Source organism: Lissotriton helveticus, chromosome 11 (genome assembly GCF_964261635.1).
Source record: "Lissotriton helveticus chromosome 11, aLisHel1.1, whole genome shotgun sequence".
Classification (NCBI taxonomy): Eukaryota; Metazoa; Chordata; class Amphibia; order Caudata; family Salamandridae; genus Lissotriton; species Lissotriton helveticus.
In genome coordinates, this window is record NC_136072.1 from 229,625,820 (window position 1) to 229,644,034 (window position 18,215).

The 18,215-nt window shown below is 46.9% G+C and overlaps 1 protein-coding gene across 4 annotated transcripts in view; it reads left to right on the forward strand.

The window, feature by feature from the left end:
- DHX36 (DEAH-box helicase 36) overlaps positions 1-18,215 on the forward strand; it is a 445,724-nt gene that overhangs the window by 94,406 nt on the left and 333,103 nt on the right. For all 4 annotated transcript variants that reach the window (XM_078667890.1, XM_078667891.1, XM_078667892.1 and 1 more), the window contains 2 exons: positions 10,144-10,314; positions 11,701-11,780. In XM_078667890.1, the coding sequence (XP_078524016.1) occupies positions 10,144-10,314; positions 11,701-11,780 (251 nt within the window). The remainder of the gene's footprint in view (positions 1-10,143; positions 10,315-11,700; positions 11,781-18,215) is intronic.

The following is an 18,215-nucleotide window of genomic DNA, read 5'->3' on the forward strand; positions in this document are numbered from 1 at the left end:
CGCGAGGATTATAATGCACTTAAGAGTATATGGTATGGCAATATCCTAGAACAGCTATAAGGACATGGTTCTGAAAGCTGCAGACAGGCTCAGCTCATGCTAGAGCACCATCTCGCATAAAACCAAGCACTCTGCCTTCAGGATTGTTAAGGCCTGCCATAGGAGTGACTTATAGGTGCATATGTGTCCAGCTATAAGGTTAGACATAGGAATACTATATCTAAGCAAGGGGTGATTACACAACCTTGCCCCAGTTGAGTGATCATCCAGTTGTGTCAGTTTGGATGGCCAGCCAGGGTTGGCAAAAGATATGCTGCAGCTCCTGGTAGGCCTTGGGTGCACCTATGCCCTGGGTACCTATAGAACACTGTACAGGGACTCATAAGAGTGACCCAAATCCCAATTGGTGATGTAACTAAAGTACATGGTGTGAAATTTAGAGAGAGAACAGCAGGGCTGTGGGTCTGATTAGCAGGCCCACAGCCACATTAAGTCGAAAACCAGTGAAGCAAAAAGCAAAAAATGGGGTGACCATAGGATAGCAGACACTACTCTCCTACATAACCCTCCCCCCCCCCCCAAACGCAGGGACATTAGACTAACCTTGACCAGTTGTGTCTTCATGTTCTAGTGGAAGTACCTGGAGAGACCATCTGCATTGCCATGGTCAGTCCCTGGTCTGTGCTCCACTGTAAAGTATATCCCCTGTAGGGAAATGGACCACCTGAGTAGTTTGGGATTTTCACCCTTCATCTGATTTAGACACAAGAGGGGCTTATGGTCTGTCTGAATCTTGAAGTGAGTGCCAAACAAGTATGGTCTCAACTTCTTCAGGGCCCAAACCACAGCAAAGGCCTCCCTCTCAATAGCTGACCAACGTTTCTCTCATGGGTCAGCCTTCTGCTAATAAAAGCAATGGGTTGGTCTTGACCATCTACATTAAGTTGTGAAAGCACAGCTCCCACCCCAACTCAGAAGCATCTGTTTGGACAATAAACTCTTTGGAGTAGTCAGGACTCTTTAAGATAGGTGCAGAGCACATGGCCTTCTTCAGGTCATCAAATGCCTTTTGACAGCTAACTGTCCACTGAACCTTTCAAGTCATTGAGTGGTGTCACAATGGACCCATAATTCTTGACAGATTTTCTGTAGTACCCAGACAGGCCCAAGAAAACTCTGACCTGTGTCTGGGTAGTTGGAGGAGCCCAGTCCTGTATGGTCTGGATCTTACTCTCCAGTGGTTGAACCTGACCCCCACCTACAAGGTGGCCCAGGTACACAACCTTACTCTGCCCTATCTGGCCCTTTGTGGTCTTGACAGTTAGGCCTGCCTTTTGCAGGGCCTCTAAAACCTTCTTCAGGTGGATCAGGTGATCCTCCCAGGTGGAGCTGAAGACAGCAATATCATCAAGATAAGCTGCACAAAAGTCATCCAACCCAGTAAGGACTTGGTTCACCAACCTTTGGAAAGTGGCAGGTGCATTCTTCAAACCAAAGGGCATTGCCACAAATTGATAATGACCTCCTGGGGTTGAGAAAGCAGTTTTGTACTTGGCATCCTCAGCTAACCTGATTTGCCAATAGCCAGCTGTCAAATCAAATGTGCTCAGAAACTTGGCAGAAGCCAATCTATCAATGAGCTCATCTGCTCTTGGAATTGGGTGAGCATCGGTCCTAGTGACAGCATTGAGACCTCTATAGTCCACACAGAACCTCATCTCTCTCTTACCATCTTGGGTGTGAGGTTTTGGTACAAGGACTACTGGGCTGGCCCAGGGGCTCTCCGATGGCTCAATTACTCCCAACTCAAGCATTTTTTGCACCTCAGTCTTTATACAGTCCCTTACATAGTAGGGTTGCCTGTAGATCTTACTCTTCAGACTGTCACCAGTGTCAACCTCATGGGTGCACCAGTTAGTCTGACTAGGTGTTAATAAAAACATACATCTAAAGGCCTGCAGAACGTGTCTGCAGTCCTGTTGCTGCTGGTCAGTGAGGCTGCCTGCCAAGACCACTCCATCAACTGAACCATCATCAGGGTTCTGAGTCAACAGGTCTGGGAGAGGGTCACTCTCTTCCTCCTGTTCCCCATCTGTAGCCATGAGCAAGCCCATGTCTGCCCTGTCAACATATGCTTTGAGTCTGTTGACATGGAGCACCCTGTGGGGGCTCCTATGGGTGCCAAGGTCCACCAAGTAGGTGACCTCTCCCTTTTTCTCAACAATGGTGTAGGGTCCAGACCATTTGTCCTGGATTGCTGCTGGGGCCACTGGCTCCAACACCCACACCTTCTGTCCTGGCTGGTACTCAGTCAGCACAGCCTTTTGGTCATGCCAAGCTTTTTGAAGTTCTTGGCTAGCCTCAAGGTTTTTAGAAGCCTTCTCCATATACTCAGCTATCCTGGAGTGGAGACCAAGTACATAGTCCACTATGTCTTGCTTAGGCTTTTTGAGAGGTAACTCCCATCCTTCCTTCACAAGACACAGGAGCCCCCTTTCAGGATGCCCAAATAAAAGCTCAAAAGGGCTGTAGCCAACCCCCTATTGTGGGACCTCTCTGTAAGCAAACAGAAGGCAGGGTAAAAGGATGTCCCATCTTCGCCTAAGCTTTTCAGGTAACCCTTTTATCATCCCTTTGAGGGTCTTGTTGAACCTTTCAACAAGCTCATTGCACTGTGGATAGTAGGGTGTAGTGAATTTGTAATTAACACCACACTCCTTCCACATAGCAGTCAAATATCCTGACATGAAGTTTGCACCTCTGTCAGAGACAACCTCCTTTGGAAACACCACTCTGGAGAAAACTCCAAGTAGGCCCCTTGCCGCAACAGGTGCTGTTGTGGTCCTCAGGGGAATAGCTTCTGGATACCTGGTGGCATGATCCACTATCATCAGTATAAATCTGTGCCCAGATGCTGTTTGGGGGTCCATTGGTCCAACAATGTCTATCCCCACTCTCTCAAAGGGTACCCCCACCAGAGGTAGTGGTATGAGGGGGGCCTTTGTTGTGCCACCTGATTTGCCACTGGCTTGGCAGGTAACAGGAGCGATAAAACTCCTTGGTATCTTTTGACATATGGGGCCAGTGAAAGTGAGGGACAAGCCTGTCCCAAGTCTTGTTCTGGGCTAGATGTCCTGCTAAGGGAATATAATGGGCCAAGGTAAGAAGGAAGCCCCTAAATTGCAGAGGTATGACCAACCTCCTGGAAGCACTAGGCTTGGGGTCTCTAGCCTCTGAATAAAGGAGCCCATCATCCCAATACACTCTATAGGTACCTTGAGCGCTCCCAGCAGCCTCAGCAGCAGCCTGCTGTCTGAGGGGTTCAAGAGAGGAACAATCTAATTGAGCCTGCCTCAGATCTGCCCTTGAGGGTCCCCCTGTCCCAAGAAACTCAACCTGATCAGGCTCAAGCTCTTCTAGGACAGTTCCCTCTTGGATCACAGAATCATCCTCCTGGGAGGGCTGATCCTCAACCTGAGGCAGGTGGAAAGGCACTGCCTTAACCCTCTTGCTCTTTCTCTTGGGTTGTGTCTGGTCTATAGTTTCAAGATCCTGCACTGGTTCAGGTAAGCACTTTTTGGCCTGTGACCTGGTCACAGCAAGGACATGTGCCGAAATACCTAGCATCTCTGCATGAGTCCTATACTCCACTTCTGACCATACTGAGTTTTCTAGATCATTGCCAAAAAGACATTCAACTGGGGGCCTATCTGCCACACTATGTGTAGTAGTGACATTGCTAGCATTGGTCACCAGGTAATTATCACCCAGTACAATCTGTCCAGGGTCCACAAACTGGCACATGTGTCCCTGTAGGCCTGAGCCACTTTATCATTGATCAAAGGTGTCTGTCTGTACTTGCCCAAAGTATTGGGACTCACGGTAGTGGACATAGCCATGTCCACATTACAGATCAGGACAGCCTGAGTAGGAACACTGACTAGGCCAGGATCCACCTCAGTACCCATGGTTAACCCCACTATAGCCGTGGGTTGGGAACTACCACTGCTGACTGTACTAGGGGGTGCAGATGCCTTAGGGGCTGCAGTGGTAGGGGCTGTACCTTTCTTGGTGCACTCACTAAACCAGTGAGAGGCAGTTTTACAATAATTACACCAAGGTTTCTTTGGACCTTCTTTCTTCTTTTTCTTGAAATTTTGGACCGACCCCCCCCCCCCCCCCCAACCCCCCCCCCCCCCTCATTAGAATTATTTTGGGGGCCTGAAGAAGACTTCTGGTCTTTTTGTTTCTGATCTCCACCCTTTTGGTCTGCCTTTTTCTGGTCACCACCTTGGTTCTGGGGTCTCTGCTTAACCCTGGTTCTGACCCATTTGTCTGCCTTCTTTCCCAATTCTTGGGGAGAGGTCAGATCTGAGTCAATCGGGTGTTGGTGCAACAACTGGTTCTGACAATTATTAAGGATTTGCTCTCTCATGATCAAATTATACAATCCTGTATAGTCGTTAAATTTACTTCCCAGTAACCAACTTTCCAGAGCCTTAGTGGCACAATCAACAAAGTCAATCCAGTCCTGAGTCTGTGTCTTCTGGGTATCTCTGAACATCAACCTGTACTGTTCAGTGGTTAAGCCAAACCCATCAATTAGAGCACTCTTCAGGACAGTGTAGTTTTTAGCATCCTCATGGCTAACTGTGAGGAGTTTGTCTCTTCCTTTTTCTGAAAAGGAGAGCCACAAGATTGCTGCCCACTGACCTTGGGTAACCTGCTGTACCATGCAGGCCCTCTCCAAAGCAGTTATCCACTTGTGGATGTCATCCCCATCTTTGTAGGGGGGCACAATCTTACTCAGGTTTTTTATGATCATAGGACCTGTCTTTATCCTTGGGGATATTGCTGCCACCAGTGGAATCTAATCCATTTAACTTTTGCTCCCTTGCTAAAGCAAGTTTAGCTTGGGCCAGGGCTGTTTCCTCCTTTTCTATCTGAAGTTGGGCAGCTCTCATCCTAGCCTCATATTCTCTTCTCTGAGGGGAAGTCATTCCCCTTTGAGAACCCCTTGAGGCATTAGAGAGGAGAGACTCCCTGGAAGGAGATCTTTGCCTTCTATTGCCTGGATTAAGTCTACTGTTAGGCCTGGGAAGGTGCAACCCTTCTCCATTCCCAAGTAAGCTTAGGTTAGCCTGGCTAAGCCTTCTGACCTGGACCTGGCTATCATCTCCATCATCTGAATCTTCCCCTACTTCTTCCTCATCTACTTCTGGGGTCAGGGAGTCATCTTCTGTAGAGGGTACTCCTTCACCTGTATTATATAGGGGGCCTGGTTTAGAGGCCTTCTCAAGATCAGCTGCCTCTAGGACTTCTATCAGGTGCTGGATGATAGGGTTGGAACCCTGTTTCAACCTCCTTGAGGTACACAATGACCTCCTCTCTCGGAAGTTGAGAATATCATATCTGGAGGGTGCCTTGGGAAGGTCACTTACCACAGGTAGAGAACTGGAGGGTTCACCTGTGCCAGACATGTCTAGTGAGGTGTGGTGTGTGCACCTACCTACACATGTGTTTACCAACTAGTACCTCTCTAAGAGTTGTCGTCAGGGTGTGCTAAGCCCTTTTCTCTACAACAACTAAGTTCAGTAGAACATATGTATTTTAAGCTTTGTTATATGTACCTATGGTACCTAATGTGATCTTTCAAATGATATCAAAGATTACAATTGGTAAAACAACAGCAAGCTCAAATCCCAACCGCTGCACACCAATGTGAGAAGTTGGCCTGGTATATGATGTTCACTATTCTAGTGAGCACCTTGCACCAGTCCAAACAACCCTTATGGTGATGGTTGTAAAGTCAACCTTATAGACCATCTATCCTAGGGGTAGCATGGACAAAAGCAGTCTTAGGCTAAACTCAAGAGGGCATGTGAAGCAAGCTGTTTTTCCATATGCAATCCTTTTAATACCAAATGAAAGGACACCACACAGGTTATATATTCAAAATATATATGTATTTATTTCTAAAACAACCCACTGGACTCTTTATGAGAACAGGAGCACAAGCGCATAACAAATAACTTAATATAACATACAAAAGTTGCACAAATATGGACAGGCCCTGTTGGCCCGCTAAACCATATACTAAAATAGTGGTATAAGAACCACGTCACGAACAATGGTACGGCCTAGGGCCTTGGGAATCGCTGGGGCTACACTGTACTAACAATAGTTAGGGAGCAGGAGGCCCACGGGATGCGGGTGCAGTGTCTAAATGCACACACGTGCACACATAGAAGTCAATGGGTGCGTAAAGTCAGAAAGTTAAAGAATTAGGAGTCTTCCGACTGGACTAGAAGCTAACCACTTGAAACTAGGACACTAGGAGTGTAAACCTCTACAGGAGCACCGCAGTACTCGCGTTACCCCACCCACAGGAAGCGGGTGCCTAGGTGTCAAAGTGTGTCGGGTTTCATTGTGGAGTTCTATAGAGCATTGGAGAAAAGATGCTGCAGGCGACCAGGAGAGAAGAGTCCGGTTGGATCCAAGGTTGGATCGAGGATGAAGAGTACCTGAAAGCAGAGGGGACAGAGTCTGGGTCACTAGCCAGTGACCAGGAAGGAACCAGGCGATGTTGGGATGCGATCAGGTGATGTCGTGAAGCTTGTCTCTGCAGCCACGTGGACCAGGAGGTGTTGACGACGACCAGGAGCTGGATACGGACTGTCCCACGAAGGCTCTCGCTGTTGGCGGTTTGGGATCTCGATTCTGAGTCAACAGGCCTTGGCAAATGCAACCCACGCAGGAATCGAAGATGGCTTCTTACTCAGGCCAGCAAGGACTGAGGGGCTTCTTCTTCGCAGGGAAGCAAGGGCCAGTCTGGAGCAACCAGACCAGTGGTGTAGATTTCAGATTTCGTCGTCACAGAGGCCACTAGCCAACGGGCAAGTGACCGGACAGACGCGTCGAGCAGGAAAATTCAAAAGGGCCCCACGCAGCACTCGGTGAGTGGGGAGAGGTGATCTTCGGTGCAGTTGGTGCTCGGGGCTGGGGCTTCTCAATCCCCAATGCACAACTTCGAGGGTGCCTCAGAAGTTGCACGGAAAGCAATTCGCTGGCTTTCCAAGATGGCCGGTCCCACGTCTCTCGTCGCCTCCACGGGTCTCAGCTTTGCTGTGGCTGTGGATCGGGCTTTTGGGATGTCTGGAAGTCCGGGTCTGGTCAGGCTCTGTGTTCAAGCTCCGGCGGGAGCAACGACAAAGCAAACCGTTGAACGCTTGATGGTGCCTGCTTGCACAGGGTGGTCATTCCTTGACCACAAGGGAGATTCTTCAGTCTTCTACGTCGAGTAGGATGTCGAAGGGTCCAGAGTTTCGTATCAGAGTTTCAGTCAGGATTATCTAAAGTCTAAGGACACAGCTCCTACCTATATACCAAATCTAGAGGCTGGACTACCTGCTAGGTCCCTCCTATGGGTGGGACCCATGAAGGGGGTGGTTACACCCCTTTCCCTTTGTCCAGTTTCGCGCCAGAGCTGGGGCTGGAGTGCCCCAGCACCGGTTTGAACTGGCCTATGCATGGGACACCTTGTGTGCCCCAGGCAGTGTCTCGTTTCATTCAGCCCTCCCTGCCCCAATCCACTATCTCCTGTCTGGGGTGGTGCTAGCACCTCCCTGTGACAGGAAACCTATTGTCCAAGCCTCCCTCGCTGGAAGGACTCCCAGCAGCAGGAGGGTAAGACTTGTGTCTGTGGCAGCAGCATCCATTTTGTGATGCTGAGGCTCTGGTTAACTTTAACCGGGATTAGTGGAAGTAACATGTCTTTTCCCTCTAGAAGGGTGGAATGCTACCCTCGTCGACAGAACTGGCGAGAGGGTAGTATTCCAAAGCGTATGACACCTTACACGACATGTTTTGATAAAGCCAAACCAAAGTTAGCAATAACCGCAAGGATTATAATGCACTTAAGAGTGTATGGTATGGCAATATCCTAGAACAGCTATAAGGACATGGTTCCAAAAGCTGCAGAAAGGCTCAGCTCATGCTAGAGCACCATCTCACATAAAACCAAGCACTCTGCCTTCAGGATTGTTAAGGCCTGCCATAGGAGTGACTTATATGTGCATATGTGTCCAGCTATAAGGTTAGACATAGGAATACTATATCTAAGCAAGGGGTAGGAGTGATTACACGACCTTGCCCCAGCTGAGTGATCATCCAGTTGTGTCCGTTTGGATGGCCAGCCAGGGGTGGCAAAAGATATGCTGCAGCCCCTGGTAGGCATTGGGTGCACCTATGCCCTGGGAACCTATAATACACTGTACAGGAACTCATAAGAGTGACCCAAATCCCAATTGGTGATGTACCTAAAGTACATGGTGTGAAATTTAGAGAGGGAACAGCAGGGCTGTGGGTCTGATTAGCACGCCCACAGCCACATTAAGTCGAAAACCAGTGAAGCAAAAAGCAAAAAATGGGGTGACCATAGGATAGCAGACCCTACTCTCCTACACTTTGATCCTCTGCGATTTGTTTATTGCAATAATTTTTCTCTGCACTTTCGGCTTGTCACCTGCTCACAAATGAAGCTACCTGCCAATAGATTGTTTTTACTGACACAAAATAGAGCCGTTAAAAAAAAAAAAAACCTGGTAGGTTCACTTCCTCTTTGATGCAGCAAAGAAGAATGGAGATATTATGCATAGCCTTGGACAGAATGCTTTCTTTTAGAAACAAAGATCTAAAATGCCTAATTTCCTCAAGAGTCGTATTTGTGCCTAACATGGCCGTACGTGAATGGTGCACCCAGAAAGTGCAGGGATTAAAAGGAAGTGCCGGTCATCTTTAGAGGTCAGGAAAAGTAATAGACCAGAGAGTGAAGATAGAACTAAGGCTACACTAGGAAACAGCCTTCTGTACCAACAACTCTTCTCTCTTATCTGTCCTGATACCTTATGAAAATCTATGATCTATACACTTTTGTGAATTCGTTGATGTACGGCAATGGCGGCCGCATGGGTTCATGATGTCTTGCAAGGTCTTTCTTGGCCTTTGTACCACCCTCTACAATAGTGGTGCTTTCAATGTTGTCATGCAGGACAGTAGTGCTTCCATGTTTTAAATAGAAAGTCCAGTATTCACTAACTGCACAGATTAATTGTGCAAGAGTTCATTTCTGTCCACTTCATCTTACCTTTTTTTTTTATCTCTGCTCCAGCACAATGGATGATCTATTTTCCCTTTTTTATCCTTCCTCCAAGCTGTTTGAATAACAGATTCTCATTTCTCATAATAGTATAACATGCCATTTAATTATTTTATCCAGTGGTCGTGATCCTGTATTGTATACGTCCTGCTGTTAGCTCGTTAGTCTTCCAATTTATCTAAGGACACAGTTATAATTGGCACGTGCAAATTGCATATGTTGCATAGATGTTCTACTGCATCAGCTAGTGCCATGAACAATGACTATCAGTAAATGTTCATCTCGGTACCTGTATAGTGCAAACCTGGTTGGTAATTAACAGAGTGCAGAACTCAATACACAACCTTAGCACCTATCTGCTTATGCTCGACATCCTGGCCATTTACTCATACATAGATATAGCCAGGCCATGTGCCAACTCTGCCTTCACTACGGTGAATGTAAATAATCAATATGTGTATACTACTGATATGATTTGAAAGTTGTATTTAGTCTCCCTAATCAAAGTTCCATGTGTCACACATGGAACTGTGTTGCTGCACCTTTTTTGGAGAGGTTCATGATGTCAAATTAATATAAATACACCAAAAGATCGTTCTGCACTGTGATGTAACATTCCCAAACAGATACAAATAATTTCTCTTCAGCCATTGACACAAGAAGGGCATGTTTGAGTCATGGCAAAATTCTACAACACTTTCAACAAGAGCCCTCAGAAATAAATCACCAGAGCCATGGGCTATATCCATGTTTATTTTAGAACTTGAACATATTGCTCAGTTTGTGGCTTTCTCTAAACTCTTACTGCCCTCTGTGAATCTTTGTGTTTTTTAGTTGATTAGGAACATCATTTTGCTGTTTTTTCCAGTGACCGTTTTTGACTTCTAACTGCTTTCTTCTTTACCAATGTTCACCGTTGAAAGCACCCACTGCTATAGTATTGGCAAGTAGTTGTTTGAGTAAACTTCTGCTTTCTTTACTTACAGGAAATTACCACTGTGATCAACAATAACCAAGTAACTGTATTAAGTGGAGAAACAGGCTGTGGCAAGACTACACAAGTAACGCAGTTTATTCTGGATGATTATATTGAGAGGGGAAATGGATCAGCCTGCCGTGTAGTATGTACACAACCAAGGCGAATCAGTGCCATCTCAGTAAGTTTTATTGAAAATGATGTTTTTTCACTTTTCCTTATCCTAGTGACTAAATGTTTTGAAGGATCAAATAGTATGTATCTTGATCAACTTTAATTAGAAGAGTAGATTTTTTTTTGGTCTGCACTGTTTTTTTACCACAGTCGGGAAACCTAGTCTCATTACTGTCTGGATTGTGCGCTTTTTCTGCAAACAAAAAAGAAAATCTGAATGATATGGTTTTTATGCATTGATTGGGAGTACTTTAACTTTATTTTGAAAGGTACTTTAAACAAATATACAAATACAATCTTCCACTTCATATTCGATGCTACTCCATATATTATCATTTGGTAACCTGAGTGGCACACATCTGTGTAGCAAATATAGAGTAGCGATGCTGGGTTTGGTTACCTTTAGAGCACTATATTGAGCTAACACAGTTGACCAAAATGCCCTTGTACTGAGACTAAGAATATTTAAGGAATTATCTGAGTTCATGATTTCTTTCAAAAGTCCCTTCCATAGAAGCTGAAGAAGCTTTGGCTACTTTACAAAACCTGGGTTTGGATATGGTGCAGTGCAATTTTACTCTCATATGCTGCTTACAGTAGAACATTGTTGTCAAACTTAACCACGTATTTTCTGCTTGAGAAGAGTTATTTTCCTTTTTCTGTGTGATTTTTGACATCTGTCTTCTCTCAGTTGTTTCTTTTTATTTGGTATGACTTCACTATCTTTTTACAAATGTGCACTCTTTTATGTTTTGATGTATAATTTAGTAATTTTTAACGAGTATTAAATTGTGTACTGTGCTATATAAACAGCACTTTTAGCATGGCGTCTCCGGTTCAAAAGACTTTGGATTGTCTCTTCGTGACCAAAAAATGTAAAGGTCTGTTTGGAGTCTATTATTTTTTTAAAACAAGATAAATACTTTGGAAAGCTGCTTGTGTATCCTGTCTATTGTGGATGATGTTTGTCTCGGGTTTTTAATGTGTCATGGATACCACGCATTGATAACTGATAATGTAGCAAAGCAACATTTCTTTCTTGACATTATGAATTCACTGTACTATAATTTGTATTTGATACTTATTTTTAATACAATGTTAATTAATTCACTTGCCGGTGGTGGTTTCAAATAGCACAAAAATGAACAACAATGCAGTTGTCAGTATTTTTTAAATGTGAACCTAAATGCTCTTTTACAGCGAAATGCATCCTAGTTTAAAAACATAAAATTCCTAGTACCGCCCTCCTAAATGGAGGATGCTTTATGCACCTTAGAAAAGAGTATAGAGGTCTTAAATGTGGACATATCTATTCATATGTTTAAAAAATTGAACATCCGTGTTTATGTTCAAATGATGTGGTTATAATAGTAACTTTTTAAATTTGCTTCAGGTAGCAGAGCGAGTAGCATCAGAAAGAGCAGAAGCATGTGGTAACGGCAACAGTACAGGCTACCAAATTCGTCTCCAGAGGTAAATCTAAAATTGTTGGAATTTATATTTATGCTTGTAAAAGTTAATTGAATTTCAAGGTGAATCAGTTGAAGGTGGTAAAATGAAGTTTATTTACTGCAAATATTGTTTTTTCTTTTTAAGCTTACCTTGTTGTGCAAAACCTTTGATGACCGTTTGATAGGCCATTACATTTGTTTGGTTTAAATAATTTTGTTTTTGGACCACAGGATCTTTGACATTCAGGAACGTTACAATACTTCTGCTTGTGAGCGGGGTCTGAATACTTCATATAGGAGGAAAACTTTTTTTTTTCACAAATGTAAATATCAAAGATCAGAAGGCTAAATTAAAATGTTCTCCAGTATTGGCTCTTTAATAGATTTTTATTCTGGAATCATTCCCTGTCTAGGTAGGAGTCCCACTGTAAAATTAGACCGCAGTACTGTATTAAACATAGCCTGTAATAGATAAGAAAGATCACTTCAGTATCACATTCAGCTATTTTTTAAACAAACCAAACTTCAAACTGATCACTTCTTACCTTAGTCTACCGTACTTCAGAATTTCTACTGCATGTCATGTGAAGGGAGTCTCTCTGTGCTCTGCTCAGTTTACCTCAGGCAAACCTGGATAAATATTCCACTACTTCACTACTCAATGGAATCGAACTTCCTGAAAGTTCTTCCACCATTATATCAAAAATCAGACTCAAAATCTTGTCGGAGACATCCAAAATAGGTCTCTTTAAGCCTTGTGGTACCTCTGGGAAGATAAAACTGCATTCAGAAGTTCCTCCTCAAGGATTACCTTTCATGCCTACACCCCTCCCATAAGTTCTGTAAAATCTGTCAAACCTTCTGCTCAAAAACTTTAATAGACGGAGCGTTGTTAATCTGGCTTAAAAAGAAATCGTAGCCAAACAAACCCCAGGTTCTGGGGACAAGAGTGAGTGTACCTTAGGATCTGGCAAGATAGGTCATAAATAAGCATTCAGTGGGCCATACATTAAAACATCATGTAGAAAAGGAATATGCCAAGAAGGTATCAAGGAAATATGACAACCCTTCCAGAGAACTAAGTTTCTTATCTGAGCTTCCTTACCAACCAAGCAGAATAGTTAATGTGCCTTCAGAACACTGGCCAAGATCTCAGCCCCTGACTCTATTAAAAAAGGTATCTCGCAAATTTTTTAAACAGATCAGAAATGTCGACCGTGCCATTATAGATGGAGAAACTGTCAACAGGACAGGGGTTAAGTTTGTCAAGTACAATGACCTCAATTGCCATGATGGCCTCGTCGGCGGTGAACACAGCAGCAATTACAGCCACCTTACCATCGGCATTCTCCATTAACAAGTCCTTCCATATTACCATTGACAGAGGCCATGATGATGAAGAAACAAGCAAGAAACATCAGAATGTTACATTAATCACAGAAAAGTGCATGTTCGAGGCATATGAGCTGGAGATCATATACTTGTGCATAGATCGCCATCTGGTGTTGGGCTCGGATGTTTGCACTCTGTTTTTGTCTTGGAAGAAGTCTTTGTGGTCACGAGATAGGTGATTCCTCCTTAGGGTGACAGTGTGCATGGGCATCCACTCCATCTTCAGATTGTTTTTTTCCGCCATCTGGTTCGGATGCGATTTGCTGCGCTCCGGGTCGGGGTCGGGTCGTTTTCGAACCCCCTTTGATGCGCAATGCCTTTCCACTCAACAGTATTGTCTCAATCGTGTTCCCCTTTCAACGCTCATCTTCAAAAATAAACTCCTTGACCTAGATCTTCGACGCAGGCCGTTGGGCCTATCCGCGCCGACCCCGCCAGCAGTCAATGGAAAGGACTCCTTTCAAAAAATGCCCTGGGTCTGGTGCCCACACATGGACTTGCACTAGGTTTGTAATCTCTGCCTCTCCCCGGAGCACGAAGACCAGAACTGCGAATCTTTCAGGTCGAAGAAAACCATCCATGATAGTCAGGCTCGACGTCCCGAATTGTCTTGCGGAAGCACCTCGATTCTCGACATCTTCGGAGCAGATCCCAATCTGCAGCCGGAGCAACAAGCTGATGAATGAGATGGGAAACATCCTAAACAACGAAGATCAAAAATCGCTTTACCTGAACAACGAAGTCTGAACAACGAAGAATCACATACCACGAAGTCCAGAACCACGACTTTGTAGAACAATGACTTAAAACATTAAAAATGTTCAGAATGAATTTACCTTTTAAAGCCAGTAGATGGCACTGTTGGTTAGCATTTCACTGTGGTAAAGCCTTTCTCTTCTCGACGCGAGTAAAAACTCTATGGCTGACACATTTGAAATGGCATCAAGGAACAAGCATTTACAATGCAACGGTTTCGCCTTTGGAAATGTTAAAGCTATTTGCAATGTAAATGACAATGGCAATTATTTATCTGTTTTCAAAACCAACACATAAATACAAATGTTGTCATTTACAATGCCAATAACTCAAACTTTTCCAAAGGCGAAACCGTTGCATTGTAAATGCTTGTTATTAATTGTTGGTACTAGCACCCAATTCAGTGTAACTCGCGGAATTAAAGAAATTGTATTTACCTCAGGGAAACTGGGATAATAATAATATTAAATTCAAGCTATTTTCTGCAGTTTAATTTGTGAAAGATGGGATTGCGCTCAAAGTTATTGTGTTTTATCTTTTTAATTTAGTATTGAAATATATAATCTGTCCTCTCTCTTTTTAAGGGGGCATTGTGGACAAGGGTTTATTAAAATCTCTCTGACTCGAGCAAATGATTTTTTAGCAAAAATGGGTGTTGTATATTCAGCACTGGCTCCACAACTTAATATAGGCCTGGTGCAAAAATCCTTCTGTAATAATGACTGCGGCGCAAATAGCGGTTGCCCAATTCCGATCTATACAAGCAGTAGAAATTGGTGCAAACTGCTTTTGCTCCGAGTGTTCGGTTACTGTAACACCCCGCTCGGGGGTGGCGGTCTCCGGCGTCCCTTGGATCGGTCTCTGGCTGCAGCCCGAGGTACCTCTGCCACAGCGTGCACATGAGGATACAGTCTAGGCTAGTGGAGAGGGTGCTTCGCGCGCCTGTAACAGGTCGAGGGTCGTGCGCGGCCACGACTGGGATTCTAGCAGGTCAGTGCATGAGTGGTGTTTTATTTGTAATGATATTTCATTCTCCGCGCAGCCCAGCGCTCGAGTGTCAGCATCGACCGCCCTGTGTTCGGTTGCTCTCTTCGCCCCACCCCGCCGGATGCCCGCTCTCGGAGCTGGCTTCTCGGTTAAATACGAGCAAAGTGGTGTTCATAATAAAAGGGGATGGGGCGAAAGGCATGCCCACATTTTCTAACCGATAAGCGACCCTTTGTGAAAAGTCACGCTACTCTGTTTTTGGCAGCGAAAAAATGTGAGAGGGAGCAGATTGGTGCAAATTGCCTAAGTGAAGCACGCTCGCTTACACAAGTGGGTGTGCACGGAGGGCTCGTGTGTTGTGGCTCTGACACAAGAACGTGGCTCTCAAAAAGAGAGCTGTGCTAGAGTTTCGCGCGAGTGGCCATGTGTGCATGTATTCGTGGGTGTTGTCAGTGTCTGAGTGTGTCTGTGTATTTGGGTGAATATATTTGCCAACGTTTAGGATTGCCTGTATCTGTGTGTGTGTGTGTCTGTGCAGGTGGGGTCAGTGTCTGTGACGTGTGTGCGAGCCTGTGCCAACGTGTTTGGATGTACGTGTGTTTACGTGTCTGTTTGTAGGTAAATGCCACTGTCTGTGACGTGTGCGCGCGCCTGTGCCAACGTGTTTGGATGTGTGTGTGTGTGTGTGTAGGTGGATGTCACTGCCGGTGAAATATGTATGCCTGTGTGTTTATAGGACTGCGTGGGTGATATCAGTGGAGTGGGTGCTTGTGTGTAGTGACTGGGTGTACGCGCCTGTGGGTTGCAGGGGTGCCCACCGTGCCCACAGCCGAGGATTCCACAGTGCAGAAGTTTGGTTTCTCCGGTTGAAGATGCCCATCTGGGTGTATTCCGAGTACCTCACACTCTGTATCTCACCTCACACATTGCATGGGGCACCTATCGCGCCCCAGCCCCCCTCCAGTGACCCACATCCACGCAGACCTGGGTAGCTGGGTTCGGGGTGCCCCAGTACCTCTCACTGAAGGGCGCAGTGCGCCTATCCCGGGGTGAATACCCGGATACTGACCGCAGGGTGATAACGCTGCCTGCCTCGCAGGGTGAAGCGCGGATTTATGAGCAGGCGGAGTCCACCCTTCGGGAGAGACGTCTCTCGCGAGCACGGCTTGGGAGCTCACCCTTTCTTCCTGGGTTCTGAGCTGCTGCAGCTTCACCGACTGGTCTTGTAGGGAAGGAAATCTAAAAACTCTCTCTGAGCCCCTCTTACCCTGCTACTCTGCTGGGACCTTTCAGACCCCTCCCACACACACCCAGAAGCAACCACATTCAGCCCCGCAGTCTATGGAGCTGCTCCACTCTGCCCTGGAGGGGAGCGGAGGGAGGGGCAGGCTCGGGCTGGCCCATAGGGCAACCAGGCAACGCCGGGTGAGCTGACCTGACAGATCCGAGTGTGGGCCTGTATTCTGGCAGTTTGTAGACCTGTTAATGCTCTGCTGGGTCAGCTCACTGTTCATTGATCTAATATGAAAACAAGCATTCCCTGCAGCAAGCTCACGCTCATACCTTGCAAAACACGTTTACAAGTGTCTTTAAATGCTCAAAACTGACCAATGTGTAAACATGGGCCGCTTTTCATATATCTAAATCGCTAATGGAGCCACTTGTATTTTGATGCCTGGGCCTACTTTCTCTCCCATTCCGACACTGGCAGGGAAGGGATGTCTGTAGTGCAGTAGTTACTCCAGTCTGTGCTGCCGATGGTCTGGGTGGGAGGCATGTCTGTATCTACCCCACTCTGCCCTGCAGAGAGCCTAGGATGAGAGGTGGTGCCTGCGTCTACCCCACTCTGCCCTGCAGAGAGCCTGAGATGAGAGGTGGTGCCTTCGTCTGTCCCACTCTGCCCTGCAGAGAGCCTGGGATGAGAGGTGGTGCCTTCGTCTGCCCCACTCTGCCCTGCAGAGAGCCTGGGATGAGAGGTGGTGCCTTCGTCTGTCCCACTCTGCCCTGCGGAGGGCCTGGGATGAGAGGTGGTGCCTGCGTCTGCCCCACTCTACCCTGCAAAGGATCTGGGGTGGAAGAGAGTGTCTTTATCTGCCAGTTTGCCCTGCAGAGGGCCTGGAGTGGGAAGCAGTGCCTATATGTATATACTAATACATACATCATTCGGCCCTGCTTGAGGGCCGTGGGAGCAGGAAGTGCCCATATCTAATCCCCTCTGCCATGAGGGTGGCAGAAAGTAGTTACAGTTACTCCGCTCTACCCTGTCGAGAATTGGGTGGCAGAATAAGCCTTCTCTACCACAGTCTGCCCTGCCGAGGATCAGAGTTGGTGGCGGGACCTATGCCTACTCCACACTGCCCTGTTGAGGGTCTGGGTGGCAGAAGGTGCCAACATATATACCCCATTCTGCCCCGGCGCCTCTGTCACCTCATCTTGTCCGCTGGGGGACTGCCGATATTTACATCCTGCCCCGCCAGGGGTCCGGAGGGGGCCTAGTCCTACAGCCACGTCACGGCGACCTGCGACGGTCCCCGGTGGGGAGTGGTGTCCCGCGGTCGCTTCCTGCGTCTGCCAGCGGTGTACAGCATCTCATCAGGACCCCCACAGACCCTTGCAACGTTCATCACTTCCGCCTGGAGCCCTTAGAGGAGCCGCCGTCGCTGCTGTCTCAGCTTGATGGAACTGAAATTACGCCAAACTACCCGATATACCAAACACATGTGCACAACACACAACAATCCCGCTTAAAAGGGGTAGAGAGGAGTCATTCAGATAAACTAATGCGAACACTCACCAGCCTCTCCCAGGTCAAGAGCTCCGTCCCTCACGTCTGAGGTGTGACTTTCTTCCCCCCGGGCTGCGGGGGCGGGCACTTCCGGCCGGCCGTGCTGGGATTGGCCGGCCGGCCAACCACTTCCGGGTCGCTGCGGGCAGCGCAGCGGCCCTTCTCCTTAGGTAGGCAGGCGGGGGCTGATTTTTACGGGCAAATGCCGGGTGGGCACCGGCTCTAGATCACCATCAATCGGGGCGGGAGTGGACACGGACGGCGGGAGGGGGCGGGAGTGGACACGGACGGCGGGAGGGGGCGGGAGTGGACACGGACGGCGGGAGGGGGCGGGAGAGGACACGGACGGCGGGAGGGGGCGGGAGAGGACACGGACGGCGGGAAACGTGCACAGGACAGCGAGGGGACAGCGCATCAGTGAAAGGGGAGGGAACGGGAAAAAACGTAACTCCGCCCTGGGAAAAAATCTCGGGAACGCCCCCGAATCTGGTCCGGCCTTGACGGACAGATCTCTGTTCCAATGGCTAGCCTCCATTT